The following is a 22,717-nucleotide window of genomic DNA, read 5'->3' on the forward strand; positions in this document are numbered from 1 at the left end:
TCACCAACCTCATTTTATGCATCCATCCATTCACTCATTTGACATTATGTATAGAGCTTCTGCTATATGCCTGACATTGTTATCTCTTCTGGGAACAAAACCAACCATCACAGTAATAACCAACAATTCCCCCGCCCCCACCAAGAAAATCCCAAGGTCCCAGCTTTCAAAAAAACTTCCTGGCAATTGCAACTCGAGGTGGTTGTGTTAAGACAGGACACAGAACAGTGTTGGGGGGCACACGGTAGGCCAGTTATTCAGTGGGGTGAGATGAGGGAGCAGTTCTTTTGAGCTGAAAATGGGAAGGGAAAAGGGTAGATAGGGAAAGAGAAGGGCCTGCTCTTATCCACTGTTCTCCATCCATGTGGAGGACTAAAATGGGGAGGATGTCTTGAGCATGAGGCAGAGAGGAGTCATGAGGGAAAAGCCCAAGGAAACTGAGGCATCTCCTTCCCTTGGGGATGCTGGGGTGTACTCACTGGTAGAGTGCTTGCCCAACAGGTGAACAACCCTGAAAACAAACAAGACATTACCAAAACCCCCAACCCCTCTCCTTCCCTTGGGTCAGTGTGATTTCAGATATTCTTAATCTCCTCCCCTGCATGCTTCTCTCCCATCCTCAAAGTCTAGAGCAAAAGTATAAACTCCAGACCTAGAACAGACAGGTTCAAAATCCGATACTATCACCCCCATTTTAATGTTGGGAAGCTGAGGGCCAGTTGAATTGCCCAAGTTTCAAAGGTCAGGAAATGCAATGCTGGGTTCTTCTGACTTAACTCAAACCTTGAAATTCATTTCAGTGAAACTGTCTTCCTTTGTCAAGATCTAAGCCATGCATGGATGGCATCTGAGCCATGTTCAGAGATACAGAACTCAAGAGAGTTCAGTGACCACCCTTCTAATTGACACAGAAGCCAAATTTAAAGAAAAACCCACTCCAACCCAGCTAGATGTCTGGCCCTGAGCCATAACAGGTGTGTATCAGCCCCTTTCATGGCCACATGAGGTCAGCATTGAGTCACCTACTGCCACCAGCACTAGAACCTGCACTCTGACAGGAAGCCCTCCTGTCATTCCAAAAATGGGGAAAGGGACCATGGCAATGTTATTTGGAAAGATGCCCTAGGAACTTCGACTCAGGTTATAGCGTGTTCACGGCCCTGACTTTGCTCCTCAGTAACAGTCTTGTCCGAGGCTAGGCCCCTGAAGTCTTTCTCTCCCTCTGCTGAGTTCTCTGGTTCCCTTTGTCCTGCCTTCACTCCCCATCTCTGCCCACCCTAGCCAGGCTCATCTTGGGAAACAGTTCTAGTTTCCATGGTGACCAGCTGGTCAGCTGGCTCATCCCACCATCCCCCCCTCACTACCCTTTTCCTGGAGCTTCAAGGGAAGGGTAGTGTGTGTGAATGGAGAAGGCAAGGTGGTATTTTGTGTCTTGGGAGCTGTGGCATTGGCCAAAAGGAGTTGGATTATCTTTCCTCCAAAGGCTCTTGGGTGGGAGGTGGAAAGGCAGTGGGGTAGGTGTCAGAAGGAAGATTATAAACACCTATATGGGGAAGTAAAGAATCCTGCAGGTTAGGAAGGCTGCGTTAGGACCTTGGCCCTTTGTCTGCATGGAGGACTGGAGTCCTGATTTCAGTCTGAATGGGCTGAAATCACCCAAAAAGCATGGGTGTAAGACATTGGAATAGCCACCAAGAGATTCTGTCCTCTGCCACAGGAGTGAAGAGAGGCCCCACCTCTTCAGTACCACACCCTTCTCTACTTGGGCAGGGAGAATGCACTCACCAACCTGGAAAGGATCATTCAGGTTGGATGGTTCTGAAGTGATGGAACCTCACCTTGCCTGAGAAGGGAAAACAGAGGCAAGACCAGGTGGAGGAAGTGCTTCTTCTGCCCCAGATGAGGTGCAGGAATAGCCCCTGCACATAGATTTGCTTGTATCCTACACCCAGAGATCAGATATCCAGGCTTTGCTATGAATTACTTTTTTTTTTTTTTTTTTTTGTATTGGGGATTGACCCAGAGGTGCTTTATCACTAGCTACATTTCCAGCCCTTTTCAGTTTTTAGTTTGAGATGGTCTCACTAAATTGTTGAGGCTGACCTTGAACTTGTGGCCTCCTGCCTCAGTCTCCCAAGTAGGTGAGATTACAAGCATGTGCCACTGTGCCTGGCTTCCCCTGAATTTTTGAACAGGAAAGATCTGAATTCTAGGACTAGCTAGCTCGATTGAGTGTTAGCAGATGACAGGTTAGTCACTTGCTCTCCTTCTGCCTTGGTTCCTTGAGGATAAATAAGAATAGTTACTGGGTGTCAAGGACCCTAATGACACAAAGTAGGATCCCCCAGTGACTGCAAATGAACAAATTGATCATGCATGCCTTTATTACATCCTATCATAATGATTGGTTTCCATGTCCTTTAGTTCCTGTAAACTTCAAGTTCCTGGAGGGTAGGAAATTGTGTTTCATTTTATACAGGGCACACATTGGCTGCCTAGTACTTGTTTATTGAATGGATGCATCCATCCAGGAATGCATGAATGAATGAATGAATGTCAGTTCCCTTCCTTACTGTCCTACCAGGTGTAGGGAAAAGCAATGTGAGATGGACAACATGGGGTGGGGGCAGGCTGGCTGCAGTCACTCAGCCTGGTTTGTGGTCTGTGACTCTGCCTCCTACACCCACAGACCAGAAGCCTTAGAGATTATCTAGTCAACATTCTCACTGGACTGATGAAAAAATAAAGGCTGAGAGAGGGAAAGGCACTTGCCCAAGGTCAGACAACTCACTAATGGCAGAGCCAAGATTAACAATTAGAACTCAAGTTTCCTTGACCTCCAGCCTAGGGCATTGTACATACTTCATTGCTTTTCTGGGGCTGTTCTCCTAAGGGAGGAAGAAGGTTCAGTGAAGGCCGGTTCCAATGTCCTCTCCTCTGTCCTCTGTTAGTCCTTTTCTTACAACTAGCTTCATTCTCTCCCCTTTCACCCTATTCCATCGTCTGAAGTTTGGCTCTTGCCTTAACCCTTTACGATGCAACTAATAAGGATCTTCTTTATGATACCAAGTCTCATTTTCATTTCCCCGGCTCCTTAGACCCAGGAACTTGTGGGAGCCGGCTCGGGAGGGGTGTTGGTTGACCCTCGGGCGCCCCCTCCACGGAGGACAGGAGAGGAGTTGCGGCATAGATCTTTCCAGGATGGGCGGGCGGGCAGGAGGGAGGTGTGGAGAGCAGGGCTGGGACCGGGGAAGGGGTGCGCGGAGCCCCTGTTGCTTCTCCCCTTTGCGGGGTGGTTATTAGGAAGGCTTGAGGAAGGCGGAGTTTGGGGGGCCGAGGGCGGGGCTGGGCTGCGCTGGGAGGAAGAGGGGGGGCGCGCTGGCTCCAGCTCCGTTCAGACAAAAGGCGGCGGCGGGAGCGGGCGGGAGGCGGAGCGGCGCCGCGAGGGCCTCAAGGTGACACCCGCCCCCGGCCCCGGCCCCCCCAGCCCGGCCCCTCTAGCCTGCCCCCCAACCCCGGCCCCCATCCCCTTACCCCCGGTGCCCTTTCCAGGCCCCCTCCCCCCGTCGGGGGGTGGGGAGCAGTGAGGGCCCCGCCCCCTCCCACCCCTTCCCCAGGCCCAGCGCAGGATGCCCCCAGCCCCTGGCAGCCCCCCGGGAGGTCTTGAGCTCGACGCGCCCCCTCTACGCCATGTCCCCCCCTGGCTCGGCCGCGGGAGAGAGCGCCGCCGGCGGCGGCGGCGGTGGCGGCTCGGGGGTCCCGGAGGAGCCCATGGCAGCGGCGGACGAGGGCCCCGCCCGAGAGGAGGTGAGAGCTAGCGGCCCCTTTCCCGGGCGCTGCCGCGGCCTGGTCCCCATCCCCCCCGCCGTGCGCGGCCCCCGCGGTTCCGCCGCAGCGCGGCCGGTGCCCCGCACCCCGAGCCGGCCGCCACAGCCGCAGTCCGGCGCCGCCGCCCCCACCTGGCGGCCGGAGCTGTCCGCGGTGGCGAGGAGGGGGCCGCACCGGGGGCGGGGCCAGGGGGTCCCGGGCAGTGGGAGGGGCCTGGGGCGGGGCCTCGCGGACCCCGGGGCTGGAGCCGGGGACTAGGCTATCCCAGGGTGGGGTGAGCATGGTGGTGGGATCCTATCTTACAGAGGGGATGCTCTCTTGATGGCCATGAAGGGGGACTTTATAGGGGCTTCAGAGTCAGGAAGGCACCTTGGGGAAATGGTGAGGTTACCTAGGCTAGGGCCCTGCGAAGTTCAGATGTGTATGGAAGCTGTACCTCCTGGGGTCACAGGGGTGTGAATGTGTGTGTGGGGAGCACCCTATCTCCCAACCCTCTGCTCCTTTCCCTAGGGGTCCCTAAGCTCAAGAATCCTTCAGAGTCTTGGTACTAAGCATATCCCTAATTGAGGGCCGTAGGGTAGTCTTCTGAAACTGGAGACAAAGAAACTGAGGAAATTACCAGAAGCAGCCCCCCCACCGTGGGCCTCTCATGCACACTTATGAACATACATGCACACTGCACTAGACCAGGAGCTCAGCAAGAGGGACAGAACTATAGGTAGAGCTCCTTCTGGTTGTGCGCACACTGGGACAAGCACATAGTCAGGTTGGCACAAAGGTGCATGTATGCACACACTCCCAGAGACAAGGCTTCCAAAAGGCACACATAGGTATGTGCTCTTATAGGTACATGCTGTGTGCTATTTCCTATTCCACCTACCTGTCCATACTAAATCCAGGGCCTGCTGCTTGTTACTATGCTCTTTCTTTCCACCCCTTTTTTCCTTTTCCTGGCTGGCCTCCAAGTTAGGCCTGCAGAACTGAAGGGACAAGTCAGGATTCCAGCAAGAGGTCATATATTACGTGACTGCTGAGTGCCAGCACCATGGTAGGCATCCAGGATGCAAAGAATTAGGCATGGGCCCTTCCCTCAGGGGTGCTCAGTCTAGAGGAGGCTCAGACATGTAAACAACTCATTGGGCCAACCATGGGACAGAATGTGCCAAATGCTTTAAGGGAGCACTAAAAACTGTTTTCTGTGACAAATGGCTGGGTTTCAAATGTCTTTCTTCCTACTCCTGTCCCATATCCCCTGTTCCCATCCTCTCCCTAGCCACATGACTCTGCCTTTAAAAAAATTTTTTTTTAGTTGTAGATGGACACAATACCTTTATTTTATTTGTTTATTTTCATGTGGTGCTAGGGATCAAACCCAGTGCCTCATGCATGCTAGGCAAGTGCTCTACCACTGAGCCATAACCCTGGTCCCAACTCTGCCTTTTTGAATACCTCCCTTTGGACTGCCTTTTGCTTAGGGACCCCATCCCCTCCTTCTCATCCTAGAACAGAGGGAAACAATAATAGGGTGTAGCAGGAAGACTCATTGGAGGAATCCAGAAGGGGGCCTGGGCTTTCTTCTGGATCCTCCTCCAAAGAAGTATTAGACTGATTGCTCTGAGAGTTAAGGAGTTGGATTGGTTAAAGGGGAGTGACTCCTCTAGAACCTAGACTGAAAATATCTGCAAGAAGTAAGGGCCCAGCCGGGTGCAGTGGCACACGCCTGTAATCCCAGTGACTCGGGAGGCTGAGGCAGGAAGATTGAGAGTTCAAAACCAGCTTCAGCAAAAACGAGGTGCTGAGCAACCCATTGAGACTCTGTCTCTAAATAAAATACAAAATAGGGCTGGGGATGTGGCTCAGTGGTTGAGTGCCCCTGAGTTCAATCCCCAATACCCCCCCAAAAAAAGTCAGGGCCCCCACCTGATAAGTAGGTGGTGACGTGGGTCCCTCCCTCCTTTCCTGGAACACCTGGAAGGGGTCTAGGCTGGCGTCCTACCTTTGCTGATGCCTATCTGTCTGTCCTCCCTTCTTCCCCATCCACACCTCCTCCTGTTTCATTACCATCTTTGTGTCTGTCTTTGCACTCTCTCTCTCTGGGTGCCATCCTATCCATCTGTGTCTTTGCTTCCTGGGCCTCCATTTCTGGTTCTGATCCCTCTCTGCCTCTTGGGGTGTCTCTCCGCACTTTCCTGTATTGGCATTCTGGTCCCTTTTACTGTCCTTGTGGCTCTCTCGGGATCACTTCTGCGTTTATCTCTGGTCTGTGGTTCCCATCTCGGTCTTATGTTTTCTCCCTACACCCCCGTCTGTGTCTCTGATTGCTGGTCTCTTCCCCTCCATTCCTACATCCATCTCTTTGCTGGGTCCTGCCACTCTGTCTGACTTCCCACTCATCTTGACCCCCTCCCTGCCCATCTGAGCAGCAGCGTCCCATCCAGCCCTCTTTCACAAAGTCCCTCTGCCGTGAGTCCCACTGGAAGTGCCTCCTGCTCTCGCTGCTCATGTACGGCTGCCTGGGGGCAGTGGCCTGGTGCCATGTCACCACAGTGACCCGCCTCACCTTCAGCAGCGCCTACCAGGGCAACAGCCTCATGTACCATGACAGCCCCTGCTCCAACGGCTATGTCTACATCCCCCTGGCCTTCCTGCTCATGTTGTACGCCGTCTACCTGGTGGAGTGTTGGCACTGCCAAGCCCGCCATGAGCTGCAGCACCGTGTTGATGTGAGCAGCGTGCGGGAGCGTGTGGGCCGCATGCAGCAGGCCACACCCTGCATCTGGTGGAAGGCCATCAGCTATCACTATGTCCGCCGAACCCGTCAGGTCACCAGATACCGCAACGGAGATGCCTACACTACTACCCAGGTGAGAGGCTGGAGGGGAGAGCAGGCCATTCAAGATGGGAGAGGGTGCTCAGACTTGCACCTGTGTGTGAAAGAGCACAAGGCAGCTGTGAGCTCAAATGGGCGCTGCAATAAGAGGGTGGTAAGGATAACTTAATAATAGCAAACACAGAAAGAGCCAGGCTCTGAGTACTTTACAATTATTAAAGCATTTATTTAATACTCAGAGCAAGTCTATGAGGAAGGTATGTCCCCATCTTACAGATGAGGAGGCCAAGACCCCATGAGCTTAAATAACTTGTTCAAGGTCACTTAGCTAGCATGTGGACGAAATGGGAGTCAGCCCCAAGCTGTCTGTTCCAAGGTTTATACTATTCAGTGCTTATTGGCTACAGATGACTTCACAGGTCCAGTCTCACAGCATGTGCTCACCTGTTCAGTGAGGTGACTGCCACTGAGTTCTCTTTCACAGGTAAGGAGACCTAAGCTTAGAAACTGGCCCAAGGTTTGCAACTCCCGAGTGATAGACTCAAAACCAGGTGCTTGGATTCCCGGTTCAAGGCTCCCAGAGGATGGTGTGGGGGAATTTATGGAGAGTCCACAAAACAATCACCACTTTGAGAATTAGACTTTGTGAGGTCCTGGAGGAGTTGTGGTGCTGGTGACCTCTGTTTCAGAATTGGGATGAGTAGACAAAAGCCTGGGACCTATGAGAGGAAAGAAGGAGGTTGAATGATAAGTAAGGCCAGAATGGGGAGCCTAGTGACAGAGGGGTTCTTCCGGGGCTCCTTTGGATACCCATTTGGAAACACATGTAAAAATGAAGACGGGGAGGCAGCTTGTGGTGGTGAGGAGCAGCGCAGGCAGTGAGAAAAGGATCAGACAAACCAGGGATCAAGAGGAAGCAGAGTTTACTGAATGCAGTCAGGGAGGGTTGACTGTAGTCCAATCTCATCTCTTAACTCACCGATTAAGCAAAGAGCTCAGTGTTTCCATAGCCAAGACGGTAAGATCTCCCTGCTCCAGCCGCTGCTTAAAACGGGACAGGCTTAGGGATGGACCAGGCAACAAGAACAGCAATGGGACAAACGGGTGGTCGGTAGGGCCAGCAGGAGCAGATAGAGGAGGGCACCGTGGCACCTGCTCTTGGGGACTCCAGCCGCCTCCCCGTGCTGCAGGTCTACCACGAGCGTGTCAACACGCATGTAGCAGAGGCCGAGTTCGACTATGCACGCTGTGGCGTCCGAGACGTGTCCAAGGCGCTGGTGGGGCTGGAGGGCGCGCCCGCCACGAGGCTGCGCTTCACCAAGTGCTTCAGCTTTGCCAGCGTGGAGGCTGAGAACGCGTACCTGTGCCAGCGCGCGCGCTTCTTTGCGGAGAACGAGGGCCTGGACGACTATATGGAGGCGCGCGAGGGCATGCACCTCAAGAACGTGGACTTTCGAGAGTTCATGGTGGCCTTCCCGGACCCAACCAGGCCGCCCTGGTACGCCTGCTCGTCGGCCTTCTGGGCTGCGGCGCTACTCACGTTGTCGTGGCCCCTTCGCGTGCTGGCTGAGTACCGCACTGCCTACGCGCACTACCACGTGGAGAAGCTCTTCGGTCTGGAGGGCCCGGGCTCGGCTAGCAGCGCGGGCGGCGGCCTCAGCCCCAGCGACGAGCTCCTGCCCCAGCTTACCCACCGCCTGCCGCGCGTCAACACGGTGGACAGCACGGAGCTTGAATGGCACATTCGCTCCAACCAGCAGCTAGTGCCCAGCTACTCGGAGGCGGTGCTCATGGACCTGGCGGGGCTGGGCGCGCGCTGCAGCGGGGCGGCGGGTGGTGGCTTCGCGCCCACCTGCCGCTACGGCGGGGTAGGCGGCCCGGGCGCGGCGGGAGTGGCCCCATACCGGCGCAGCTGCGAGCACTGCCAGCGCGCGGTCAGCAGCTCGTCCATCTTCTCACGCAGCGCGCTGAGCATATGCGCCAGCCCGCGGGCCGGCCCTGGGCCGGGCGGAGGCGCGGGCTGCGGGGGCAGTCGCTTCTCGCTCGGCCGTCTCTACGGTTCCCGACGCAGCTGTCTGTGGCGCAGCCGGAGCGGGAGCGTCAACGAAGCGAGCTGCCCCACGGAGCAAACGCGGCTGTCGAGCCAGGCCAGCATGGGGGACGACGAAGACGACGACGAGGAGGAGGCTGGCCCGCCGCCGCCCTATCACGACGCCCTCTACTTTCCAGTCCTCATCGTCCACAGGCAGGAGGGGTGTCTGGGCCACAGCCATCGGCCGCTGCACCGCCACGGCTCCTGCGTGGAGACCTCACTGTGACCTCCGGCCCTGGAGAGGCCCACAATGTCCTCCCTCCTGCCCCTTGCCGCCTGGGCTCCCTGCGTGTAGCAGGGGGAGACACGATGACTGAGGCTGGGCGGGTTACAGCGTGTAGCGGGTAAGGGGAGAGCGCCCAGACGGTCCCAGGTGGGACTGAGACCCCTGCCTTCCCTGTACAAAGAGACAGAAGGGTGGGAGGGGATCAGCACCTCTCCTAAAATCCCACCCACGTGGGCAGAGTCGCTCTTCCAGTCCCACTCAAGTTCCTAAGGAGATGCCTCCTCCTCCAACACGCACATTTGAGATTTCCCGTCCAGCCTGTCAACGGGTCTCCTGACTGTTATTTGGCAACTGTGCTGTTGGGCCTCCTCTCAAGGGAGCAGCTCTGGCAGTGCAGCTGGGAGGTATAGAGGCTGCGGGGAAGGGCAGTTGGGGCTTTCCTTCTTCCGTTTCATGGCCCCACTGAGGCCTCTATTGAGGGGGCGGTGGTTTGGTGAACCCGAGGGCTGGCTTCCAACCAGCTAATGAATTCAGCGGGTCTGAGGCCAGGGCCAGGTGGCAGCCCCAATACTCCATCTCCACGTCTGGAAATGTTGCTGTCCTTTTCTTGGCGCTGGCCCCAAAGCTTGGGGTTTCCTTTCTGCCACTCCCTCCGCTGTTGTTTATCTCACTGAGCCCCAGGAGCCAGATCCTGGAGGGACTGTGCTCACCACACCTACGTCACTCATCCCTGGCTCTGAAGAGCTGTTGCCAGGGTGCAGGGGGGAGGGGAGGGGAGCCATAGAGGGCAGAACGCCTCAGTCCTCTCTGAAACTCCCGCAGCCTTCCAGCAGCAACCTCCTCACCTGGGTTCTGGGCGGGTGCTCCCTTTAGACTCAGGTGCCACCCTGGCAATACTCATTAGAGCTGGCCAGGGTGAGTGACTAAGTGGAGAGACCACGAGATACTTGTGTGTCAAGCAGAAGAATTAAAGAGCAGAGGGCAGCAGAGGGTACAGTGAAAGGACCTCTGAAGATAGGGGTGCCTGGGTGGCAGTCCTTTCCTCCCCCAGAACCATGCGGAGGAGTAGAATATGCTTGCCCCTTTTACACGCCTCTCTGGGGCTGAGGATGGTGTCATAAGTCCCAGCTGGAGAAAGACTCAATTCCAGTGGCAGGGTCAGAGGCAGGAATTCTCTGAATCTTGCCTGACCACTCCATCTTCCTCTATCCCACAAGCTGAAGCCCTGCTGTGTGTTCCAGGGTCTTCGGAAGGGCATCCTGCCACTGCCCTAAGGCGCTGGCCTCCCGTCCTGTTCCCCTAAAGCTCTGACACCAACTTCTCTCCCCCTGTGCTCTTCCACTCCAGTGTGTGTCAGTGTGCATGTCTTGTACAACCCATGCCCTCCCAACTGCCCTGGCTAAGGTTTTCCCAGCAGATTTAGCGTCCCAGGGTTGAGCTCACTTTTCAGCCTAGACGGGATTCCCTGGGCCACCCAGGCACGGCCCACCCCTGCTGCTTCTTGCTTTGCCTCAGCCATCAGATCTCCACCTCCAGCCTCTCCCATATTCCTCCAGCCCAGCCAGGCCTGCCCTATAGAGGGGTGTGGCCTCCACCTATGCAACATCACCTTGGCTCCCCTTCCCTCCTTCCCAGGAGGAAATGGGGGTGGAGGGAATGGACAAATTGTGGAGACACCATAGCCCATGGCTCATTAAGGAGTTGAACTTTCCAATTACATAGATAGTTGAGTGAGGAGGGAGGGGACGTCAGAGAGGGAGAGGTTTGGGCAGAAGGGAACAGCTGCCCACTGAGTTTTCCTGGGCATCAATGTTCACCTGCCTGCCAGTATGAAACCTGCCTGGACCCTGAGTCTGTGCTTCTCGGGGATCTGGAAGCAGGAACACCCTCTTTTCCTCTGAATGGACATCTGTGAGGTACAGGTGGTGAGTTGTGGCCTCAGGCCCCAGTTCTTGGCCTGGCACATGGATGTCCTGTCCTCATATGGGGTCATCCTGGCCACCTTGTGGCTCCAAGGCTGGAGGTACTTGGCTCCTCCCTCAGGCCCAGTCCTGAGACTACAGCCTGGCCTCAGAAGATGGGAAGAGGAGCCCTGTTATACTTTTCCCCTGAATGGACCATTTCTGCCTAGGTCTTCTCACACAGACTCAGCTCCCACACACGCACAGACTTAGAGAGAAACCAATTCTTTGGTCTATTTTCTTAGTGACTTTATTGATTGCCAGGGAAAACGAAAACCAGAAAATTAATTAATCTCTAAAATTAAACTTTACACTGAATGTTCTTGTTTCTCTAATTAGAACCTCTGCTAGCAGCTGTGGCTACACACACACCTACCCTCACACCTACACGTTTGCACTCCGGAACTGTCAGAGGGTGTCAGGCATGGAAGGACTTTAGGTGGCCCAGACAGGCACATGCTGCAGTCACTCCCAAGCCCCCTTTGGTGCTCTGCTCAGCGCTTGTTTGTTAGAAGGCAGGCACTCCTGGATTGTGGTTGTAGCCCATGGCCTGCCCTATGGGGACATGGATTTGGAGGCTCTGGGCCACTCAGCCCAAAGAGAATGGAGGATGAAGCTCAGCCTGAATCCATCAGTCAGGTCCTCTTGTGGCCCCATGGGCTGATGTAATTCCTGTGGGTTTGGTCCCAGGTTGGGCAGCCACAGAGTGCTGGGGATTCATGGAGAGCACCTGGAAGGCTCCATGGTCCTGGGGACAAGGGCTTGTGGGGTGGGCTGGGCCTGGCTGGGGAGAAGACAGGTCTCTGTCAATTGGGTGCATCACACTGTGGCCTTTCTGTTGTGGATATCCAAGCGCAAAGATTGTACAAATCAAACTGGTGGATAATAAAGTTGCGGATGACTCACTGACCTCTCTTTCCCAGTGTGCGCTCCTTCCCTATCTCCTTTCTCCTGCAAGAAGCTCCCTGGGGTGGATGGCAGGAGTAATACCACACTTCCCCAGCAGTCATTCTCTATGATTGCCTCCTCAAGGGAGGTCTGAGCTCCTGTCACCCATTGTCCCCTTCTCAAGTTGAGAGTTGGGGATTAGGGGATGGTGTGACCTATAGAACCTGACCTTATAGAATCAGGCAACAGGAAGGTGACAGAAAGAGCCAGGCATGATTCTGTTGTAGCCAGAGGGGAGAGAGAGAAGGAGAGGGAAAAGGAGAGAGTGAGAGAGAGGAAGAGGGAGAGAATGTGTGTATGTACTTGAAGGTTACAGGTCTGCGCAGCAGAGAGGAATATGGGAGTGGTGAGCCAGGGAGGTGGGCAGCCCTCACAGGAGAAAATCTGATCAGGTACAGTCCTCAGAGTCCTCTCTGCCTTACCTATTGCTGGAAGGAGTTGGTCCAGTAATCCTTTTTCTGGGTCCCCAAACTAGGTGTTTGCTTTATACCTCTTCTTTCCCTATCCCAGTTCCCCTCACCACCTCCCATCGGTTTGCCTATGACCCTCTATCACTCACTTCAAGGATTGGTCTCCCCTCCCCCTTCCTCTGAACCACTGTGACATCTGCAGCAGAATGCCCAGCAAAAGCATGAAATTCTGGATGGAGCTGAGGTAATGACCCAAGTCAGGTCCCTGTCCCCGCTCTTATTCCACAGAATGATCAGGGTCATTGGCAATGATGGGAGACATCAAATAGCCAGGATTCAAGGTCCGCTGACGGGCAGCTTCCCGGTTGGCACAGAGGGCCTGGCCAATGAGGTACTCGCTCTCCTGGGCTACATCTGATAGGCGGAGGTCAAATTCCAGGAGGGTCTTGTTGTCTGACATGCCTTCCAGGAGCTGCTTGCCACCATCCTGGGACAGTAGGAAAAGGGAAGGGTCACTTTTCATCATCACCCAGGATCACATGCACACACACATTTTAATATGGATATGACTGAAACAATTTCACAAAAGCATACTTAACCTATCTATGCATGCTGACCCATTCGGTCCCATTCTACCTGAAAAATGGTGGTCAAGATCCCTAAATTTATTTTTCAGTCTCAGTGTTTTGAAAAACTTGGATGTCTAGCATCTGGGTAGGTCTTGGACATGTGGGACTATTCTGTCTAGGGAGATGTGAGGGGGAAGTTGGGCAGGGTGACAAAAATAAAAAAAGGAGAGAGGAACAGTGCTCTCCCCTTTACTGCCTCTGGGCATGTCCCCATATGAGATGTTAAAACTTCAGCTGCCATCTTGGGAGCATCAGAGAGGCCATGGCCATGGGACTGGGTTGGGCAAAGCAGAGGCACTGAATGGAGGGATTTGTCAGCTCCAGGATCTGGGGCTTCTGGTTATGTGAGATCCTAAATATTCCTCCTGTTTAAGTCACTTCCTGGCTCAGTTTTCTGTTACTTGCAGCCAAGAGCATATCTATGGTGCACATGGTGCATGCCTGACAGGCATAGTGGGCGAGAATGCAAGGTTGTTCTCATGGAAGGTTCAGTGTGAAAGAATGACACCTTGGGAGGTGGAATATTGCTGTTCTGTAGTTGTATCCCAATAGTGTGTTGTGAAGTCAATTTAATGGGTCACAGAAGCATTTTAAAAAATAAATAAAATAGAATCTAAAGGAAAATAGGATAAATCACAGACAGTAAATATAAATTTCAATGATATTATGTTTTTGTGCATGTCCACTGGGTGTTCACGAAACTTGAATTTCCACTTTCTTTTTGGTACTGGGGATTAAACCCAGAGATGCTGAGCTATATATATCTCTAGTCCTTTTTCAATTTTTATTTTGAGACAGAGTCTAGCTGAGTTGCTGAGACTGACCTGAATTTGCAATCCTCCTGCCTCAGCCTCCCAAGTCACTGAAGTTACAGGCATGTGCCACCAAACCTGGATGTAACTTGCATATTTTTAAAATATTTTTTTAGTTGTACATGACTCGATACCTTTATTTTTATGTATTTATTTTTTATGTGGTGCTGAAGATCAAACCTAGTGCCTCACATGTGCCAGGAAAGCACTCTATCACTGAGCCACAACCCCAGCCCTGTAACTTGTATTTTTTATTCCAGGACTTGGTCAAGGAAGTTTGAGAAGCACTGTCAGAAAGGACTCAGGCTGGGTTGGGAATATAGTGGTAGGCTTGAACCCCAGCTTTGTCAAAACAGAGCAAAAAACAAAACAAAACAAAACAACCCCCCCATTTGATTGTATAGAGTTAAAGATTAAAGGAAAAATATTGGATATTATTGCATATGCATATATTATAGCATAGTATGTATGCATATTCAGTGCAGAGTGTAGTAACTCAAGCTGTGATTTCTTCTTCTTCTTTTCTTTTTCTTTCTTTCTTTCTTTTCTTTTTTTTTTTTTTTTTTTTTTTTTTTTGCAGTGCTGGGGATCAAACCAGGGCCTCATTCATGCTAGGCAAATGCCCTACCACTGAGTCATACCACCAGCCTCCATCTATAACCTCTCGATACTTGTCCTGCAAGGGTCCCATGGCAGTTGGGTTTTGTTTTGTCTTTTTAGTGATAAAGGCAACCCAGGGTTGCTTTATCACCCCAGCCTTTCATATTTTTTAGAGACAGGGTCTTGCTAAATTGCTTAGGGCCTAGCCGTGTTGCTGAGGCTGGCCTTGAACTTGTAATCCTCTTAACTCAGCCTCCTGAGTTGCTAGGATTACAAGCCTGCACCACTGTGCTAGGTTTCCCATGGTAAGTGGATTCCACACTCACCCTCTGCCTGCCCCAAAAGAGAGGACTCACCAGCCCGATGTGGTTGCAGGACAGGTTAATGCTGGTGAGCGTGGTGTTGATGGCAAGCACCTGGGCAAGGAGCGTGGCTGTGGGCTCAGACAACTCATTGCCACCAAGGTTCAGTGTGGTAAGGCACTTGTTGGTCTGCAAGGCATGGGCAAGTGCCTGGCCGCCCTCATCTTCCAGGCAGTTGAGGCGTAGGTTGAGGGAAATGAGGTTGGTGTTGTGCGCCAGGGCGTGAGCCAACGACTGCGCGCCCGGCCCACGCACTTGGTTGTTGGCCAGGTTAAGCACCTGCAGGCGGCTGTGGCTGAGCAGCTTTGCAGCAGCACGTGCACCACGGTCCCCAATGAGGTTGTGCGACAGGTCCAGCTCCCTGAGGGCTGGGTGGTCAAGCAGGCTGCGGATCAGGATGCGGGCCTTCTCATCATCCACCTTGCTTCGAGTCAGCCTGAAGATCTGCGGGTAGGTGGAGGGTCTATAGCACCTGCCAACAGGGCAGGCTGCCCACCTGCCCCCCTTTTGCAGGTAGAGAAGGTACCAAAGGTAGTTACGAGGAGGTCTGAGACTCTGTTCCACTGGTATTGGCCACCCAGCTGGTCCTTGGACAGGACAGGTCTACCTAGTGGTACAGAATTGGTGGTAGGTGGCAGAGGGATATGTTATTCCTTTTTTTTTTTTCTTTTTTCCCAATACTGGGGATTGAACCTACTGGTGCTCTACCACTGAGCTACATCCCCATCCCCCCTTTTTAATCCCCATCCCTTTGTTAACTTTCATTTTTTTTGGGGGGGGGGTACTGGGGATTGAATCCAGGGGCTCTTAAGCACTGATCCACGTCCCCAGCCCTTTCTTACATTTTAGTTAGAGACAGGGTCTCACTAAGTTGCTTAGGGCTTTGCTAAGTTGCTCAGGCTGGCTTTGAACTCATAGTCCCTCCTGCCTCAGCCTTCAAGCTGCTGGGATTACAGGCGGCAGCACGCACTGGGCTGCTTTGTTTTGTTTTACTGCTGGGAATGGAACCTAGGGCCTGGCTCTTGCTAGACACATGCTCTACCATTGAACTACACTGCCAACCCTAAGGACAGGAACTCTTGAAAGAGGTTAGCTGGGGAGACAGGAAGTGGGGAGGGAGGGTGAGAAACACTAAATAATGGAATGAAAAAATAAAAGGTACAACCAGAGATATTAAAAAATTGTTCTGTATTTGTGTAATGAGAATTGTAATGCATTCTGCTGTTGCTTATTTTTTTAATCAATAAAAAAAAAATAAAAGGAAGATGGTGGGGATAATATTATGAATGTTGTGGATAGGAGTCCAACCCTCTGCTTCCCACTGGCTGGTCCCTATCCTCTGTCTCCCTTCAGACTTCTCTGTGGCTGGCCTCTCTCTCCCTACCCTTTAATTCTTTCCTTCCTTTACTGCCCTCTTAGCCAGGTTAAAGCTTGGTTAAAATCCTCTTGTATTTTTATTGCATTTACCTGATGAAGCCCGGAATCTGGATCAGCCTCGCTCTCTATTTTCTGCATGCCTGTGCCCAGTCAACAAACAGAATGGAAAATGTCACCTGATGGGACTGATTGGTATCACTGGCTCCACCAGCAGGCCTTCAGTGCTGTGTACCTGCAACTTTACTTCTCTGGACAACAAACTCTCTCATAATCTACAATGACTATTTTATTTTATTTTACTTATAAATATTGCTTGGTACCAGGGATTGAACTCAGAGGCTCTCTACCATTGAGCTGCATCCCCAGCACTTTTCATTTTGAGACAAGATCTCAATAAGTTGCCCAAGCTGGCCTTGAATTCGTGATCCTCCTGCCTCAGCCTCTTGAGTTCTTGGGTTACAGGCATAAGTCACAATACCCAGCTTTACAACAATTATTGTTGTTGTTATTATTATTATTATTATTAGGTACCAGGGGACTGAACCCAGGGGCATTTTACCACTGAGCTACAGCCCAGATGTTTTTGAGTTGCTAAGGCCTCACTAAATTGCTGAGGCTGACCTTGAACTTGCTGTCCTCCATCCTCAGCCTTCTAAACCCCTGGAATTGCAAGCATGCACCATCGTGCCTGGCTACAATAACTATTTTAACCTTTTCCAACCTCAGACTCCAAGGGGCCTCCCTACAGAACTCCCTTTCAGCTTGTGGACTCTCCTGACTTCTCAGCAACTAAATGGGATCCTATTTCTGATATCAAACACACACCCACTGCTCCTCACCACATCCTCATTTCCACTGCCCAAGGCCAACTGCCTCACATCAGTGCTAGGTCCCACTGTTCTTGCCTTTCCAGAATTTTCCCTGATCCATGGACCTGGACTTCTCCCCCACCCAGCTGTTTTTTTTTTTTTTGGGGGGGGGGTACCAAGGATTGAACTCAGGGGCACTCAACCTGAGCCACATCCTCAGGGTCTCACTGAGTTGTTTAGCACCTCGCTGTTGCTGAGGCTGGCTTTGAATTTGTGATCCTTCTGCCTCAGCCTCCCAAGCCGCTGGGATTACAGGCATTTGCCACCTTGTCTGGTCCTCCAGCTGTTTTTAAATTGTTTAGGGCCTCACTAATTTGCTGAGGCTGGCCTCAAACTTGCTATCCTCCATCCTCAGCTTCCTAAACTCCTCCTCTTCCCTCTCCCCCTCCTCCCCTTCTTTTTCTCCCCCTCTTCCTTCCTCTAAAACTATCTTTTTTATTTTTTCTACTTTTTTTTTAATTGGTGCATTATATTTGCACACACACAATGGTGGGACTTGTAGTTACACAGTCCTACTGGTACCTTTCTTCTGCATTTTCCCCTTTTATGCAGGTGGATGGGGCCTTGCTTTCATTCTAAACATGCAAGTTTCTTTCTTTTTTTTTTTTTAAACATTCATCTTTTTTTTAAGAGAGAGAGAGAGAGAGAGAGAGAGAGAGAGAGAGAGAGAGAGAGAGAGAGAATTTATTTATTTACTTTAGTTTTTTCGGCGGACACAACATCTTTGTTTGTATGTGGTGCTGAGGATCGAACCCGGGCCGCACGCATGCCAGGCGAGTGCGCTACCGCTTGAGCCACATCCCCAGCCCCGCATGCAAGTTTCTTAAGAAAACCTAAAGCCCTCATCTATCACCGCTCTCCTCATTCTGCTTCCCAGTCGAGTTCTCCAAGAAGCTGGTCTCAGCCGCCCCCTTTCTCACTTCCCACTCTCCCCATGAACCATGCTCACAGCTTGTGCTCCTGGAACGCCTCTGAACCTCCTCTCAGGGACGTCCAGGTTTGCAAAGGCCAGTCCTTGGCTGCACCCTACCCCATTTCTCACTCCCTCTACTTGAAATACGTGCCTCTGTCACTCCGTGACACAATGTCATCTCCCCCTCTGCCTGCCTGCAAGCTCTTGCCGTCAATACCACATGCCAAGTCTCTCCTTTCCTCACGCTTGGTTCTCCCTTATGAGACTCCATCCAAATGCAGGCCTTCACCAGCCATGTTGAGAACACGGCACCCGTTTCCATGTTCAATTCAGACTCCTTAGCTGAGTGTCGGACCCTCTACCCAACTAACAAGATGACCCCTGCTCTAGGATGTCTCACACTGGAACTCAAAACAGGGGTCCCCCTCAAGACAGGGGTCCCGGATCCCCTGTCTCTGCCTGCAGCCCCCTCCAACCATCTGGTCTCAGGAGCAAGAATCCTTGATGTCTCCTGCTGCTTCCTTCTCTTCTACATCTTTCTGAGGCCAGCGAGACCTAACCCTAACCCTAACCCTAACCCTAACCCTAGCCCTAGCCCTATTGATCATACTGCCTACATACCTCTTGAGTCTCCCCACCTCTGCAGACACTTCCATGGTTCAAACTACCCTCATCTCATCTGTGTTTGGCAGTGGTCTCCCAGGTCACCTGCCATGTCCATTGTTGCCCTTCCCATTCTCCTTCCCAAACATGGTCATCTTTTCATAGGTATGATCCAATAACATGAGCATCCTTTTGACTGACACCCTCGGATGGTGCTATGGTTTGTCCTCCAAAGGATCATTGAGTTGGAGACTTCATCACTAGTGTAGTGAACCTTTAAGAGGCGGAGCCTAGTGGATGGTGGTGGGGTCACCGAGAGTGCTCCCCTCAGAAGAGATTAATGTAGTTCTCCTGGGACCCCATAAAAGCAGGTTGTTATAAAGTGAGACCACCCCATGCACTTGGTTTCTTCCTTACCTGTTTCCTTTTCTGCTTCTCTACCACATTGTAGAGAGGAAAAACAAGGGGTGGTGTCATGCTGTATGGACCCTTCAGCCACCAAAATTGTGAACCCAATACACTTTTTCCCCACCCCCATGCATGCCAGGCAAGCACTCAACCACTGAGCTACATCCTCAGCCTCCACCTCTTTTCTTCATAAAGTACCCAGCCTCAGATATTTTGGTATAGCAACAGAAAGCTGACTGATCCAGATGGTGCCCCAGAGCTCCTCAGGATAAAGATAGATTCCTTGACAAGGCTTCCTTCCCCCAGTGATTCCAGCCGCTGATTGGCTCTCTCTTTAGCCCCCCATATTCACGGGTCCAGCCACACGGCCTTCTCTTCAGGCCCTGGAATTAGCTGTATTGACCATGCCCAGGGGCCTGTATGTGCTGCTCCCTCTGCCCGGAGTGAGCTTGTCTCTTTCCTCAAGACTATAACTCCCACTCTTCCTTATAATCTCTACACAAGTGACACTTTCTCAGGGTAGCCTTCCTGGACAAGGTCAAATGTCCCTTTTATAATCTCTCATAAGAATGTCTTTTCTGTGGGCTGGGGCTGTAGCTCAGTGATAGAGCACTTGCCTAGCATGTGTGAGGCACAGGGTTCAATCCTCAGCACCGCATAAATAAATAAATAAATAAATAAATAAATAAAGATTTTTTTTTTAAAGAATGCCCTTTTTTTTTTTTTTTTAAAAGCATGCATTTCATCCCAGTTTAGGGTTGCCAGAGGCAATACAAGATGGCCCGGTGGGGGTAGCTCAGTGGTAGAGCAGGTGTTTAGTGGGCAAGAGACCTCGGGTTTGATTTCTAACAGTCCAACAGTCCAACAAACAAACAAACAAACAAGGCAAACAAAAAGCACTAAAACAGGATGCCCCGTTCAGTTTAAATTTCAGATGAACTTGTATGTCCCATGGAATATTTGGGACATAACTTCTAAAAAATTTGTTATTTTTCTGAAATTCAGATTTAACTGGACATCCTGTATTTCTAATCGCTAAATTTGGCAACCCTTCGTCTAGTTACAATTTTACATTTATATGATTGCTCATTAGTGCCATTCATCCCTCCAGACTGTTAGCTGCAGAGGGCACAAATAGTATAATTTTGCTCTCTGGATCTTCAGCACCTGGGACAGGGTCTGGAGCGCAGATGTTTGTAGGATGACTAACTGGCTGGCGAACTGAGCCTCCTTCATCTACATACCCTGAAACTAGTCGCTTGGTGCAAGATGCATTTTAAAAAACAGTCAAGTCTGGGTCTGGAGGTCTGAGCCTGTGCTTAGCATGCCTGCCTGAGGCCCTGGGTCCAATCCCCAGCACCCCAGCAAACGCCCCCCAAACTCCTAGGTGGGTGCATGGGAAAAAAAAAAAAAACTGGGAAGAAGCAGATGGTAGTAGAGAAGGGAGAGGAGGGAATCTGGAAGACACTGGGGAGAGGAGGTGGGGCTACACAGGGGGCAGATGGTACCTTAAGGGTGTGGCATGCCTTGATGGTGGCCGCCAAGGAGTGACAGTCTCGGTAGGTGAAAAGGAAGAGGTTCCACTCGAAGTTCATGCCACAGTCTTTGACACCGTACACCAGGTCCAGCTCCTCCAGGTGAATCAGGCCGGCCACCAGATCGCCCAGCTGGTAGTGGTCCATGGTGGGCTCCTCCGACTCCACCTCGCTTTCTGACTCGGACGGCTCCTGGGTCAGCGGCGAGGTTGGGAGCTGCACCGGTGGAAGGAACTGATCCACACGGATTCTGCGCACGTAGTTCCTGCAGAGGGGCAGCAAGTCGAGGATGACGCTGGGGTCTGTGGTACCCGGGATGAAGTGCTTCAGCAAGTTCTCCAAGTGCCTCTCGAAGAACATGTGTTTCCAGCTGCCGCCATGCTTGGACGCGTGGCACACCGGCCAGCGCTTGGTGCAGCAGCGACGCCAGTAGTTCTCATCCTCAATCAAGTTGGCGGTCACAGCCAGCGGCAGATCAGGGGACAGGTGGTTCAAGACCTTCTGCTGGTGCTCTGGGAGCAGCTGCTTCAGGATAGGGTTTTCTTGGGGAGTAGAGGAAGGAAAACAGGGATCTCAGTGTTGGGGACATGACAACATGGTTCCCTGGGGTTGGCTTTCCTGGGGGCACTGAGGAAAGGAAAGACCCTCTTTGCCCTTGGGGAGCTCCACTCCGAAAGGAGAGACAGCCTTTGCTCTAGGAGGCTCAATGGGAGGGGAGATGAGAAGTCACAGCCCGAGAATATTCCCTGCCTGCAGCTGGACAGCTCTCTGGGCTCAGGGAACCCAGGTCCAGGATAAATCTCCACTCCAATCCTCCATGACAACCTCGTCAGATGGAGGAGATAACTCCTGACTCCCAGTCTGACCTGATTCATTTATTTGAAAGCAAATATGTTTGCTTTAATACCTACTATGTGCCAGACACTTTCTAAGCGCTGGAAATATAAACATGATGAAGCCCCTCCCCCTCAGAGTTGACATTCCAGCCAGCAGAGGGCCACAGTAAATGAGGCCAGGTGCCAGTAGTTGCTGGAGGCAAATGATGGTCCAGTCCTCAGAGAGCCCCCCTGCTATGGGAGGGGCTGGCAGTCCTCTTTGGAAAGGAGTAACATTTTGGGATCAGAGAGTACAGAACAAATGAGGAGGAACCCACACAAACCATGGGAGACTCCATCTGGGAGGAGGGGTTAACCAGGGAGGGCCTTCCAGAGGAGGAGGTGAATTTGGTTCAGGTCAGGTTTTGCTGGAGAGTGTGGACAAGACAGGGAAAGGACGCAGGGGTGGGGGTTTGCTGTGGGGGGGTGGTTGCTGTGGAGGGGGTGGGGGGGGTTGCTGTGGGGGGGTGGGAGTGCTGCTGTGTGGGTGGGAGTCTGGTGGGGCCCGAAAGTGAGGCAGCACCAGACATTGTCTGGGTGCCTGGTGAAAGGGAAGTGCCCAACAGCTAGGAGGATGCTACCAGCGGGTGCAGGCTGCCCCAGGACCTTGCTTCTGGGGGTCTCCACACCAGGAAGCCTCCACTCCTGCCTCCCTCCTGGTCTGCTCCTGCCCTCCCAAGCCCAAGCTGGGCAGGCTCACTCTCGAAGTTCTTGATGATGTGCTGAATGCAGAGCTCTGTGAGGAGGGGCACAATGGCCAGTGACCACTCAGCATCCTCAGCGATGATCCGGCGCATGTGACGCACATTTGTGGGCTTGCTCTTTGCTGGGAGTGGGCCTGAGGAGGACACGGTCTTCGAAGGCTGTGGGCCTGAGGGGGACACGGTCTTCGAAGGCTGTGGGCCTGAGGGGGACACGGTCTTCGAAGGCTGTGGGCCTGAGGGGGACAAGGTCTTCGAAGGCTGTGGGCCTGAGGGGGACACGGTCTTCGAAGGTTGTGGGCCTGAGGAGGACACGGTCTTCGAAGGCTGTGGGCCTGAGGAGGACAAGGTCTTCGAAGGCTGTGGGCCTATGTTTGAAATCTGGCTTGCAGTGGGCGGCGGGCCCTGGTTGGAGACTGCGGACTGGCTGGGGACGGACACTAATGGTGGTGTTAGGGTGCCCTGCATGCTGGGGCGTGGCAAGGAAGGAACACAAAGCCCCTTGGTGACCTTGCAACAGGAAACTTCTCAGACTGGCCGGTCCTTGGTTCAGATGGGGACCTAGAGCAAAAGAATGGCGGGGAGGGGTACAGGTGTTACTTTGGAGGATCTCAGCAGAGTGGTGCTTAGCTGTCAGGGTCTGGAGTGGAGTAGATCCAGGTATAAATCCCAGTGTGGCCTTGGGCCAATTACTGGACCTCTCTGAGTTTCAGAGAGGTTAAATGAAATTTTACCCTG

The 22,717-nt window shown here is 52.5% G+C and overlaps 2 protein-coding genes across 4 annotated transcripts; one reads left to right on the top strand and one right to left on the bottom strand.

Annotated features, from left to right (window-relative positions):
• The first annotated feature begins 3,216 nt into the window (after positions 1–3,216).
• TMEM151B (transmembrane protein 151B) lies at positions 3,217–11,846 on the top strand. Of its 3 annotated transcripts, none has more exons than XM_081295573.1 (3): positions 3,217–3,807; positions 6,252–6,692; positions 7,849–11,846. In XM_081295573.1, exons 1-3 carry the CDS (start codon positions 3,691–3,693, stop codon positions 8,974–8,976), a joined length of 1,686 nt encoding a protein of 561 aa, XP_081151699.1. In that variant the 5' UTR covers positions 3,217–3,690; the 3' UTR covers positions 8,977–11,846. The 3 variants fall into 3 exon arrangements, with proteins under 3 accessions (XP_081151699.1, XP_081151701.1, XP_081151700.1); XM_081295575.1 differs by having other exon boundaries at positions 6,395–6,692; XM_081295574.1 differs by having other exon boundaries at positions 6,398–6,692.
• Positions 11,847–12,572: 726 nt separating this feature from the next.
• Positions 12,573–22,447, bottom strand: DRC5 (dynein regulatory complex subunit 5; the record flags this gene model as incomplete). Its single annotated transcript, XM_081295576.1, has 5 exons — positions 12,573–12,782; positions 14,693–15,142; positions 20,377–20,945; positions 21,979–22,149; positions 22,348–22,447. 5 exons carry the CDS (start codon positions 22,445–22,447, stop codon positions 12,573–12,575), a joined length of 1,500 nt encoding a protein of 499 aa, XP_081151702.1.
• Positions 22,448–22,717: the final 270 nt, after the last annotated feature.

The sequence above is a fragment of the Spermophilus citellus genome, assembly GCF_964194105.1.
Source record: "Spermophilus citellus genome assembly, chromosome: 5".
NCBI lineage: Eukaryota > Metazoa > Chordata > Mammalia > Rodentia > Sciuridae > Spermophilus > Spermophilus citellus.

Excerpts from the sequence above, each read along its gene's own strand:
- TMEM151B (XM_081295573.1), top strand. The coding sequence starts at position 3,691 with ATGTCCCCCCCTGGCTCGGCCGCGGGAGAGAGCGCCGCCGGCGGCGGC. Across the intron at positions 3,808-6,251 it reads AGGGCCCCGCCCGAGAGGAG|CAGCGTCCCATCCAGCCCTC; the intron begins GTGAGAGCTAGC and ends CCATCTGAGCAG. Across the intron at positions 6,693-7,848 it reads ATGCCTACACTACTACCCAG|GTCTACCACGAGCGTGTCAA; the intron begins GTGAGAGGCTGG and ends CCCGTGCTGCAG.